Here is a 13,424-nt window from a genome sequence, read left to right as displayed (position 1 = left end):
CTGAAAAAATCAAGGACGGGGAGGAATCAGAGGACATGGAGTTGTGGCTTATCTAGAGTCAAAATGCTGATAAATGATAGGGTCAAATTCCTCACTTCCAGTGTTCATATTTACTCAACATGTCTTAAAGCCCACTCTGTCATTCTCGATGATTTACACGTGAAAGGACTTTTGTAAATTTTGAGGTGTTAAATTTAAAAGGAGAAAGAGACAGACAAACAAGGAAAGACAGAGAGTGAAACAGAGATAGAGATATCTTAACCTGTTTGAAAAGACATCTTCATAATTAAAGAAATGGAACATCTAGCATAGTCCCTTTATCTGAATTCTGTGTCATATGGGTCATACTAAGATAGACCAACATTTGGTATCTTATATTTCAAGTTTGCTGCATAGATAATCTGGAAAATAAGGCAAAGATTAATACAAGATTTTTTTTTCTTTTTTCCAACAAGCTGAATAATCTTCCTAACACTCCTCTACTTGCATTCAGCTCAAAGAGTAGCACCAACAGAGCCACTTTGACATTGAGCCCTTGGTGACACCGATCCTGACACTGTGTCAGTTAAGTTCACTAGAGCTCTTTCCTGCCATATAACTCCTTGCTTGTTCTGTATCAATTGTGATTAGGAACATGGACTCTTCCTTCACATAGTTTGGCCAACAATTTTAGTTTTCCAACTAATAGCTGTTATCTTGGGTAAATTATTATATTTCACATCTCTTTCTTGGTTTCTTAATCTACAATAGTAATAGTTTCTTTGTCCTGGACTGATTGTGAAGATTAAATAAGATTATGACTATAAAAGGCTTACATAGTTTGTAGTACATGCCAAGCACTTCATGAGCATTGACTATTACACCTAATTAGTAACATTATTTTCAGCATTGTTATTGCCTGTATAGCCTTTTTTAGAAAGAGTTGGCAATATGATATGATTTATTTTAAAATCAACAAAATGAAAATATAAAAGCTAACAAGTTATTGTATTGTCATCATTAAAACAATTTCATTCCTTTTCATTTTTGTTTCAAATTGATATGTGACTTTTTAAACTGTACATATTTAAAGTGCTCAATTTGATAAGTTTTGAAACATCACCACGTGAAAATGCTGAACACGTTTGTCCCATCCCCCAAGGTTCCTCCTCCACTGACCCTGGGCAACCACCAACTGGTTCCTGTCACTATGATTGCTTTGCGATTCTTAAATGCATGCTGCATATGCTAAGTTGCTTCAGTCACGTCTGACTGCTTATTTCCTACAGTTTTATATAAATGGAATCAGCAATATGAACTCTTTAAGACAGAGAAATTTTATATTTCAGAAGTGCAAACAGCTTCATGTTGAACATTTGGCATAATTATTCTCTGAAAGTGCATTGCCCACACCACTGAGATGCCGTGCAGCATCCACACCACTGAGCTATTCCAAGGCCATTCTATCTCCCACGCATGTGTGCTTCCTGTCCCTTCAATCATGTCCTTGTGACCCCATGGACTGTAGCCCACCAGATTCCACTGCCCATGGGATTATCCAGGCAAGAATACTGGAATGGGGTGCCATGCCCTCCTCCAGGGGATCTTCCCGATCCAGGGATGGAAGAGAGGCCCTGGCTTCTCCTGCATTGGGAGGCAGGTTGTTAACCACCAGCACACACTGGGAAGCCCATCCTACCTCCCACTGCCCCTAAATTTCATCACAATTGCTTTTATTAATTTTGTTGGGTATAGTTGCTTTACAATATTGCATGAGTTTCCTGCCATACAGCAAAGTGAATTAGCTCAGTTCAGTTCAGTAGCTCAGTCGTGTCTGACTCTTCGCGACCCCATGAATCGCAGCACAGCAGGCCTCCCTGTCCATCACCAACTCCCGGAGTTCACTCAAACTCATCTCCATCGAGTCAGTGATGCCATCCAGCCATCTCATCCTCTGTCATCCCCTTCTCCTCTGCCCCCCATACCTCCTAGCAACAGAGTTTTTCCAATGAGTCAACTCTTTGCATGAGGTGGCCAAAGTACTGGAGTTTCAGCTTTAGCATCATTCCTTCTAATGAATACCCAGGACTGATCTCCTCTAGGATGGACTGGTTGGATCTCCTTGCAGTCCAAGGGACTTTCAAGAGTCTTCTCCAACACCACAGTTCAAAAGCATCAATTCTTCGGCGCTCAGCTTTCTTCACAGTCCAACTCTCACATCCATACATGACCACTGGAAAAACCATAGTTTTGACTAGATGGACATTTGTTGGCAAAGTAATGTCTCTGCTTTTGAATATGCTATCTAGGTTGGTCATAACTTTCCTTCCAAGGAGTAAGCGTCTTTTAATTTCATGGCTGCAGTCACCATCTGCAGTGATTTTGGAGCCCAAAGATATAAAGTCTGACACTGTTTCCACCGTTTCCTGCCAGGAGCCGGTGAGGCATTCCACTCGTGACAAAGGTCATGAGGAAGGAGGCTCGGCATACGCAAAGGCAGGATCAAGCCTCAGGAGTCCCCCTGGATATTCTCAAGTATCTACCCTCCAAAAAACCAGAGTCTGCCTACTTTATTGCTTTGTGCTTTCACCTCTGACTTTACTGGGGGCTGTACCCCACCACCATCTCACTCTCTCTGTCAAAGAGTTAACTTACAGCTCCAATTAATAAAGTTCCTGGGCAACTAGGAGTGTTTAAATCCAAACCCCTCAGATAGCTTTCTAACTTGCCTGACAAGTTTACCCAGACTCCTACAGCTATGCATACGATTGTTTACAGTCTCCCAGCCTCCAGAGGCATGGGAAGCTTAAGATATTCAAATAGCTTAGAGCCTCTCAGAGAATTAGAAACTGTCAGAAAAAACTAGTAAAAGATTTCATTGATGAGCCAATGCTTGTTGCCAAGTTTTCACATCCCCTGTATTGTATCCTTGAATGTGTATTAATTAATATAGTTGGTATGTAGAAAAAATAAGTAGTGGCCTTGGTGTTAGCAACTTTAGACCCTAATAAATTCTTTCCTTTGTTGTAAACCCATTACACATCCGCCCTATAGGAATGCAGTTTTATCTAACACCTTCAGAAGATGGCACCAAACCTTAAAATAATTACTGTTAGAGAAAATAAGTCTTTGTCAAGAGTCATAAAATGTTAATAGGCCTTCTTGGCCAGAAGATGATGTAAATTACCTAAACCATTTGTATATGATAAATTTGCAGGATAGAAACCCTGGTTTTTGAAAAGGATCAAAGACTGCTGACTTTGCATCCCCTATTATCCTCTATGTGTAACTTAGGGTATATAAGCCCCCGTTGAAAATAAAGCTATGGGCCTTGCTCACCAAAGCTTGGTCTCCGCATGTCATTCTTCTCCTTAACTTCCAGCTGAGTCTGCATCTGGAGCACGGAGGTCCTCTGCGACCATTTATTTGCCTGGGCTTCTAAGACCCACTCGAGAAGGTGCCTAAGGTGGGGCACCTTCCACTATTCGAGAGGGCACTTGCGGCCTCCGTGGTCAGAGCTAACCTGGTGTCACAGGTTATATTGATTTTCCACGTAAACCAAGCTACTCAGCCTCTTTTCTCCACTGAATTTTCCTACTGAGCTATCCTCATTCTATTACTCTTTATATCTTTGATGAATATTTAAATAAATAAGTCGCCGAAGCCATCTCTCCTTTGAATACCCTGGATCAGCCGGGGCTGGACCTCGGCAGTTTCCCCATCTATTTCCCATGAAGTGATGGGACCAGATGCCATGATCTTTGTTTCCTGAATGTTGAGTTTTAAGCCAACTTTTTCACTCTCCTCTTTCACCCTCATCAAGAGGCTTTTTAGTTCCTCTTCACTTTCTGCCATAAGGGTGGTGTCATCTGCATATCTGAGGTTATTGATATTTCTCCTGGAAATCTTGATTCCAGCTTGTGCTTCTTCCAGCCCAGCATTTCTCATGATGTACTCTGCATATAAGTTAAATACGCAGGGTGACAATATACAGCCTTGACGTACTCCTTTTCCTACTTGGAACCAGTTTTTTGTTCCATGTCCAGTTCTAACTGTTGCTTCCTGACCTGCATACAGATTTCTCAAGAGGCAGATCAGGTGGTCTGGTATTCCCATCTCTTTCAGAATTTCCCACAGTTTACTGTGATCCATACAGCCAAAGTTACACATATACATGTATCCACTCTTTTTTAGATTCACTTCCCATTTAGGTCACCACAGAGCACTGAGTAGAGATCCCTGTGCTATACAGTGGGTTCTCTTCAGTTATCTATTTCATACAGAACAGTGTGTATATGTCAATCCCAATCTCCCAATTCACTCATCTGTCTTTCCTCCCTTGGCAATCATAAGTTTCTTTTCTATATCTGTAATTCTATTTCTGTTTTGCAAACAAGTTCATCTGTACCATTTTTATAGAATCCACATATAAGGAAGATTATATATTTGTCTTTCTCTTTCTGACTTACTTCACTCACTTTGACAGTCTCTAGGTCCATCCCTGTTCCTGTTAATAGGATTGTTTCATTGTTTTTATGACTCATTGGAAAAGACTCTGATGCTGGGATTGGGGGCAGGAGGAAAAGGGGACGACAGAGGATGAGATGGCTGGATGGCATTACTGACTCGATGGACGTGAATTTTAATGAACTCTGGGAGTTGGTGATGGACAGGGTGGCCTGGCATGCTGCAATTCATGGGGTCGCAAAGAATCGGACATGACTGAATGACTGAACTGAACTGAACTGAAGATTCCATTCATCTGGTCCCATCACTTCATGGGAAATAGATGGGGAAACAGTGGAATCAGAGTCAGACTTTATTTTGGGGGGCTCCAAAATCACTGCAGATGGTGAATGCAGCCATGAAATTAAAGGACGCTTACTCCTTGGAAGGAAAGTTAAGACCAACCTAGATAGTATATTCAAAAGTAGAGACATTACTTTGCCAACAAAGATCTGTCTAGTCAAGGCTATGGTTTTTCCAGTGGTCAAGTATAGATGTGAGAGTTGGACTGTGAAGAAAGCTGAGTGCTGAAGAATTGATGCTTTTGAACTGTGATGTTGGAGAGGACTCTTGAGAGTCCCAGGGACTGCAAGGAGATCCAACCAGTCCATCCTAGAGGAGATCAGTCCTGGGTGTTCATTGGAAGGACTGATGCTGAAGCTGAAACTCCAATACTTTGGCCACCTTATGCAAAGAGCTGACTCATTGGAAAAGACCCAGATGCTAGGACGGATTAGGGACAGGAGGAGAATGGGACAACAGAGGATGAGATGGCTGGATGGCATCACAAACTCGATGGACATGGGTTTGGGTGAACTCCAGGAGTTGGTGGACAGGGAGGCCTGGCATGCTGTGATTCATGGGGTCGTGAAGAGTCAGACACGACTGACCAACTGAACTGAACTGAACTGGAGATTCCATTGTACATATGTACATCTTCTTTATCCCTTCCTCTGTTGATGTACATTTAAGTTGCTTCCATGTCCAGGCTATTGCAAATTGTGCTGCAGTGCACATTTGGGTGCATGTATTCTTAGAAATTATGCTTTTCTTCAGATATATGTCCAGGTGGGTTTCCCCAGTAACTCAGCTGGTAAAGTTGTCCAGGAGACCTGGTTTCAATCCCTGGGTGCTGAAGATCATTCAAAGGAGGGCACAGCAACCCACTCCAGTATGCTTTCCTGGAGAATCCCCATTGACAGAGGAGCCTGGTGGGTGACATTCCATAGGGTTCCAAAGAATCGGACATGAATGAGCAACTAAGCTCACAGACAGCACCTGTAGTTTTTTTTTTTTTTTTTTTTAAGAAACTTCCATACTGTTCTCCATAGATACCAATTTACATCCCCACCAACAGTATAGGAGGGTTCTTTTTTTCTCCATACCCTCTCTAGCATGCATCGTCTGTAGATATTTTGAAGATGGATAGACATTTCTCCAAGGAAGACATATAGATAGTAAAAAAAATACATGAAAAGATGCTCAATATCACTAATTGTTAGTGAAATGCAGATCAAAACTACAGTTGGGTAGCAATGACAACCCACTCAAATACGCTTGCCTGGAGAATTCCATGGACAGAGGAGTCTGGCAGGCTACATACAGTCCATGGGGTCTCAAAGAGTTGGACAGGACTGAGCGAATATCACTCACTCACCCACTTACCTAGTTGGCCATTTTAAATTTATTTTTGAATGGCCATTTTAAATTTAGTTTTTCTTGTGTTTGTGAGCATATTTGAAACGTATTTTTTTTTGGTTCTTCCATTTCTGCTATTGAAATAAGCATATATTTTCTTGAAACAAAATTTGAGCTATTTTCTGCATTTAGTAAGGATTGTATTAATAAAATGTTAATTTATTTAGTTCCACTTTTCAAAGTAAAAACAGAGATAAACTTAGTTGAATCTTCTTCTGTGTGTCTGGTGCTGGATGAAAGTCTTTAAATGGATGGTATCAGCTAATTTTTATAACCCTTTACTGAGACGGGTATTTAAAAAATAAAAAAGTCCAAAACAGTTTATGTAGTTCTTTAATAAGCATGTAGTTTATAACTAGAAAAAATAAGTTTTTTTTTTTTTTTTTTTTTTTTTTGTAAAACAGATTTTTAGTGATTATTTTAAACATTTTTAACTATGGCGTCAGAGAAGACTCTCAAGAGTCCCTCGGACTACAGGGCAACCAAACCAGTCAATCTGAAAGGAAATATCAGTCCTGAATATTCATTGGAAGGACTGATACTGAGGCTGAAGCTCCAATACTTTGTCCACATGATGCAAAGAGATGACTAATTGGAAAAGACCCTAAAGCAGGGAAAGTTTGAGGGCAGGAGGAGAAGCTGATGAGAGAGGATGAGATGGTTGGATGACACCACCAACTTGATGGCCATGAGTTTGAGTAAGCTCCAGGAGTTGGTGATGGACAGGGAAGCCTGCTGTGCTGCAGTTCATGGGGTCACAAAGAGTTGGACAGGACTGAGCGACTGAACTGAACTGGTTTTGAACATTGATCCAAATTCATTTACAAAGTAAATTTAAATTATTTGTTTAATTAGAAAAATAATTTGAAAGATAGATGAGCCTGAATCTGGCACAATGAATGAATATTTCATGGGGCTCACATACTCTGGAAAAGAAAATGAAGGGAAAAGTCACCACACTTGGGGCAAAAGCTCTTTTCCTTTATCATTTCTTTGCCTTCCAGTGATGTTAATTTCAGAAGTTTCTGAGAATATATCATCATCTCCCAAAAGCTAGATTTTTAATAGTTCCTAAAAGATGTAACCATATTTCACTTCTACCCTTTGGTGTCACTTGATCCCTTTGCTATTACATAACTGCTTTGGCTTAGAATATAAGGAAAGGATTTTAACAGCTCTGAGGCACAAGTTTTTCATGTAAGTTGAGATATTCAGGAGAAATGAACTCTAACGGTCCTCAGCCTGGATTATTACTTATATAATAAAATATCAACATCCTATGCTTAATTTAATTATCTAAAAACCAAATTAAGTGACAAGGAGGTCTGAGGGGAAAAAAAATTGGTCTATAAATATATAATTACTAATGGTTTTTCTTCATAGGTAACACTGTAATGTTACTATGAAGCAGTCAAACTATATTAAAACATGGGCTTCTCTGAACTAATATGCAAATAAAAAATATAATTGAGGAAATATGAGGTACTTATACATAAACAACAAATAATTAAACTCATCAGAATATTTACATTCTAAGCATATTCTTGATAATCTAGTACTTCTACAACAATTTTTTTGTTAAATTAATAAATTATACTTCAAGAAAATTTAACTTCATATGTTTTCTACTTATCATTTTCAAAAAGGCAAAATGGGTTAAAGCTCACTTTGCTTATTTTGTAAATCCTGATTTTCACATTGCTAAACTTAAATACATATGACTTATTTCTTAGCATTGGTAAGAGGATTAAATCAGTTGATAAAATTCAAAATTAGGCTAAGAAATAGCAAGCACTCAATAAATGTCAGGTATTTTTCTTCTTTTTCTTTGTTGCTAGTAAATAAATTGTATAAGTGAGTGATGGTCTTTGTTTAAATATATCATGTAAAAATAAGTTGTAAAGAAAGTGTGCTGTCCTCTTTAAAATAATTCAATTGTCACTCAAGAAACTGAAAATTTGATGTATAGCAAAACCAATACAATATTGGAAAGTAATTAGTCTCCAATTAAATAAATTTATATTAAAATTTAAAAAAAATAAAAAAGAAAGAAACTGAAAAGAATTGAGAGGATCTTGCTTTCTGTACCAAAGGGTCTGTTTTCTTCCTCAGGTTAGAGTAATTTTCTGCCTTTTTAAAAATTTATATACACATGTATTATTTTTGAAATTATTTCCATTATAGGTTACTACAAGATATTGAGTATAGTTCCCCGCTACATAGTAAACCTTTATTGTATGTCTATTTTAATTAGAAATTTAACATTCTATTCAGAGTAAGTCAAACAAGTGGAGTCAAATGTCATATATTTTTAGTTAGGCAAAAATTCATATTTTTTCTAAAATACATATATTATATATATTATTTATATAAGTATATAAAAATTTTCTATTACTTTTGATAAAGGTTTAAGAACATCCCCCCTCCAAAAAAAAAGAAGAGATGGAGAAATTGGAAAACAAAATAAATGAAATGGGAGCACTGATTACAAAATAGAAAAAGTGAAACAAACGAGGTAAAATAAGAGATCATCATATAGTCCAGTTGTTTTTAAACATGATTGTTCATTAGAAATATATCTGGAGCTATGGAAAAAAAAATACCTGTATACCATTATTTCTTCAAATACATTTTCTGCCCCTATCTCTCTCTCTTCTCTTTCAGGGATCCCTTTAATGTGAATATTATTATACTTGATATTGACACAGAGTTCCCTTAAACTCTCTTCATTTTTATAAATTTTGTCTTCTTGTTGCTGTTCTTATTGGGTGATTTTCACTATTCTATCTTCCAAATCATTTTTCTCTAACATTGATTCTCTCTCATATGTTATATATATACATATATATGTATATGTGTATATATATATATATATATATATACATACATCTTTTAAAATTTCAGTTATTGTATTCAGTTGTGTTGGTTCTTTCTTATATTTTCTGTCTCTGTTGATGTTTCTCACTGAATCTCTCCATTCATTTTCTGAGTTTGGTGAACCTCCTTTGATCTTTTCTTTGAACTCTATCAGGTAAACACTTATCTAAAGACCATTTCATTAGGGTTTGTTCTGGGGTCTTATTTTGCTCTTTTGTTTGGAACTCATTCCTTTGTCTCCTCATTATGTCTGACTTTTGATTTCTGTTCCTATGAATTAGGCAAAACATCTAGCTCTCCTTGTCTTGAAGGAGTATCTTTGTGTGGGTGCATGTCTTGTGTCCACTGCTTGCAACTGGTGACTTTGGCAGGTTGACTCCAGCTAGAGTGAGTGCAGACCTGGGATAGACCTGGGGAAGTGCTGCTCCTAAGACTGCATAAGAATGTGGATTTTGATATTTTAGCTGAGGGAATGATGTTTCACAGTACAGTTTTAAAGGCCACACAGAATTGTATGTGTCTGTTTAGGAAGAAGCTGAATAACATAACTATTGATTATATGTGAATTTCTTCTTGAATTTCCCTGAGAAAAGTCAGGATTACATTAAGAAATGACTGCTAATAGTAAGGGATTAAAATTGTGTGGACATGGAAACTCCAATTAGTGTTTCAACATTGCTATTGTAAATAATCATTGGAAGCAAAAAGGTAAAGTTAAACATAAGAAGAGCAGAGTTCTTCAAGTGAAGCATTAAGATTCTTTAGGTTTGAACCTCTTTACCTGTGAAAGAGAAACTTCCTGTGTTCCTTCTTTGTGTTTTGTATGTGATATGTGAGAATATGTGTGAATATCCATCAGATAAATATGCACTCACAAGGCATAGTTGCAGTGACTAGAAGCACCATGTTCTCTGTCAAACCTGACTTAAAAATCTGAGGATTCATTCAACTCACAAGATTCTAAACACGCTTCATGGCAACATACATGGGTTTCTTACAAATTAAGTGCAGAAGAGGAAATAATTCCCTTGTACAATATACCTCAAGGCTTCCCTATTGGCTCAGGGTGAAGAATTCAGATGCCATGAAGGAGACTCAGGTTTGATCTCTGATTGGGAAGATCCGCTGGGGAAGGAAAGGGCAACCCACTCCAGTATTCTAACCTGGAAAATGTTATGGACAGAGGAGCCTGGTGGGCTAGAATGCATAGGGTCACAAAACAGTCAGACATGACTTAGCAACTAAACAACAACAACATTACAAACCTCAAACTGAATTTTATATAATGACTGTAACTAGCAAAGTCACCTTCCAAAATGGTAAAATGATAATGTTAAATCAGTAATTTAATTAATTTTTATAAACTCAAAATAATAAAAGAACTTAGAATCACTAATTTTTAAATTTCATGTCATGATCCTATAAGGGTAATTGAATAAATGACATTGTAACCTAAGATTATTTCTATTTGAACATATGAGAATTTATTCATTTTTAAAATATAATTTCTTATAAACCATGTTTTCCAATTATATTTAAAAATCTGATAATGACACCTCTAAGTACAGATAACCTATAATTAGGTTTCCCAGCTGGCTCAGTGAATCTGCCTGCCAATGCAGGGGACCTGAGTTCGATCCCTGGGTCAGGAAGAACCCCGGGAGAAAGGAGTGGTAACCCACTCCAGTATTCTTGCCTTGGAAATCCCATGGACAGAGGAAACTGGTAGGGTACAGTCCATGGGGTCACAAAGAATCTAACAAAACTTAGCAAACTAAATAACAATAACACAGTGATCTATAATTAGAGCTTCCCAAGTGACTCTAGTGGTAAAGATTCTGCCTGCAGTGCAGGAGACACAGGAGAGGCAAATTCAAGCCCCAAGTTGGAAAGATCCCCTGGAGTAGGAAATGGCAGCCCACTCCAGAATTCTTCCCTGGAGAATCCAGTGGACTGAGAAGCCCGGTAGGGTACAGTCCGAAGTGTTGCAAATAACTGGACAAGACTGGGAGACTAAGAGTGCAATCTATAATACCCTTTACTCTTAACATCCAAAGTGTTAAGAAAACAAACTTCAAATAGACTTGAATTTGAACTTAGAATATTCCTATTATTAGTTATGTGACCTTAGACAATTTATAAATTATTGAGACCTAGAAGTGAAACCTTACACTCCAGTAGATTTGATATATAGGATTCAGTGCAACTAGGTGATTAAAGTCCTGGAAGGTAGTAGAAATTTAAAAGCTTTGTCTTTCTTATTTAAGACTGATAGACTTTTAAGAACTTAACTGATTGATTTTTGGTTACACATAAAAGTATTTATATAACAACACATAGAACTTATGGGCTTCCCAGGTGGACCTAGTGGAAAAGAATCTGCCTCCAGGAGACTTATGAGATGCAGGTTTGATTTCTGGGTCAGGAAGATCCCCTGGAGGGCATGGCAATTCACTCCAGTATTCTTGCCCAATAAATCCCATGAACAGAGACGCCTGACAGGCTGTAGTCCATGGAGTCACAGAGAGATGAACGTGACTGAAGTGACTTAGCAGGCATAGCACTTACTATAACATGATACAGTTCTAAGCCTTTCATAAACATTAACCTGTTTAACCTTCAAAACCAATCAACCATCTGGTTCCCATTATTTTGTAAAGTTGTAAAGAGAGTCATGCAGAGTTCAGGTCAATTGTCCAGAGTTTCACAGCTAATAAAAGAAGATAGAATTCAAACACATGCAGTCTTGGTTCTAGAGTCCTGAGTTCTAAGAAAAAGATGCTGCTACCTTTGTTTGGGATACATGTATATGTGTTTGGGAGTGTATTTGTGTTTGCTTTTGAAGATGATTTCATGGTCTTTAAATGCTACTATGTCCTGAGCAGGACTCAGAATCAAACTGACTTTCCAGAATTGACCTGGGTCCTTATAGTAATTATCAGGGTCTGTTGAAGTAATAATCACATTTTCAGTTTACTGGTAAAGAAATTACAAGCAATGTCAAAAAGGGAAAGACTGACTTATATTTCTTCTTGTATTTAATACAATGTTATAATTATTATTTTCTTAATTTTAATATCTTTAAAGTTTCACAACCTTTTCCCAAGACTTTCTTGGAGGCACTTTTCACCTCTTTGTTTCTTAGACTATAGATGAGTGGGTTCAACATGGGGATCACCACAGTGTAAAACACAGATGCCATTTTGTCTGTGTCCAGGGAGTGGTTTGACTTGGGTTGCAGGTACATAAAGATCAGCGTGCCATAAAAAATAGTAACAGCCACTATGTGGGAGCCACAGGTAGAAATGGCCTTGAGTCGCCCCTGGGTAGAGCGGATCCTTAGGATGGTGGTGATGATGAAGAGGTAGGACGTGAGGACAATGGAAGATGAACAGATCATATCAAAACCAGCAAAGGCAAAGATCAGAATTTCCTTCATGCGTGTGTCTGAGCATGACAGAGCCAAGAGAGGAAGGTCATCACAGTAGAAATGGTTAATGACATTGGGGCCACAGTAGGTTAGACGGAAGGTGATGATGGTATGGAACAGGGCAACCAGAAAGCTGTATACATATGGAACTGCCACTAGTCGAATGCAGACTCTCTTTGACATCAGTGTGGAATAATGCAGGGGACTACAGATGGCTACATAGCGATCATAGGCCATGGAAGCTAAGAGGAAACACTCCGTGATCATGAAGGTGAGAAAACAGCCCAGTTGCATCGCACAAGCATAGAAAGCAATAGTATTGTGCTCCACGACAAAGTTCACCATCATCTTTGGTGTGATAGCAGAGGAGTAGCAAAGATCAACAAAGGCCAAGTGACTGAGGAAACAGTACATAGGCGTGTGCAGTCGAGCATCAGTTCTGATCAAGGTAATCAAGCCCAGGTTGCCCAGCACCGTGACCAGATAAATGACCAAGAACACCACAAAGCAGGGGACCTGAAGCTCTGGCCGTTCTGTAATTCCCTTGAGAATGAATTCAGTGACAAAAGTAAGATTCACTTTAGCCATTTAACCTGATGGATTTTGAAGAGTTTGTTGTGAGTTGAATAAAAACAACACCTTCTACAGCCTCTGCCAGTGTTGGGGAGGTGATCATTAGCATCTTCTACCCGTGAGTCACTCCACCTTGTGGGCAAAAGGTAGCTGCAGCTCTCCAATGACATGCCATTCTTGCTCCAGGGAAAGGAATCTAATACTCTCAGAGTAGTCTTCTTAAGCCTTACTTTGCTTTACAAAGAAGTGGTGTTTCTTTGCTTTATGATGTAGAAAATATAGGAAGATGCTGATGAAAAATTAAATAGTATCTGAAAGAAAGCACTTGAGACAATTAATAGTAATATTCCAGTGTTTCAGG

At 38.3% G+C, this 13,424-nt stretch overlaps 1 protein-coding gene across 1 annotated transcript; it reads right to left on the bottom strand.

The window, feature by feature from the left end:
• Positions 1–12,118: 12,118 nt before the first annotated feature.
• LOC113904652 (olfactory receptor 1038) lies at positions 12,119–13,078 on the bottom strand. The gene has a single exon (XM_027561773.1). The coding sequence runs from the start codon at positions 13,076–13,078 to the stop codon at positions 12,119–12,121; it is 960 nt and encodes a 319-aa protein (XP_027417574.1).
• Between the last annotated feature and the right edge of the window lie 346 nt (positions 13,079–13,424).

This window comes from Bos indicus x Bos taurus, chromosome 15 (assembly GCF_003369695.1).
Source record: "Bos indicus x Bos taurus breed Angus x Brahman F1 hybrid chromosome 15, Bos_hybrid_MaternalHap_v2.0, whole genome shotgun sequence".
Classification (NCBI taxonomy): domain Eukaryota; kingdom Metazoa; phylum Chordata; class Mammalia; order Artiodactyla; family Bovidae; genus Bos; species Bos indicus x Bos taurus.
The sequence above is the reverse complement of the archived record's forward strand: the minus strand, read 5'-3'. Positions and strand labels throughout refer to the sequence as shown.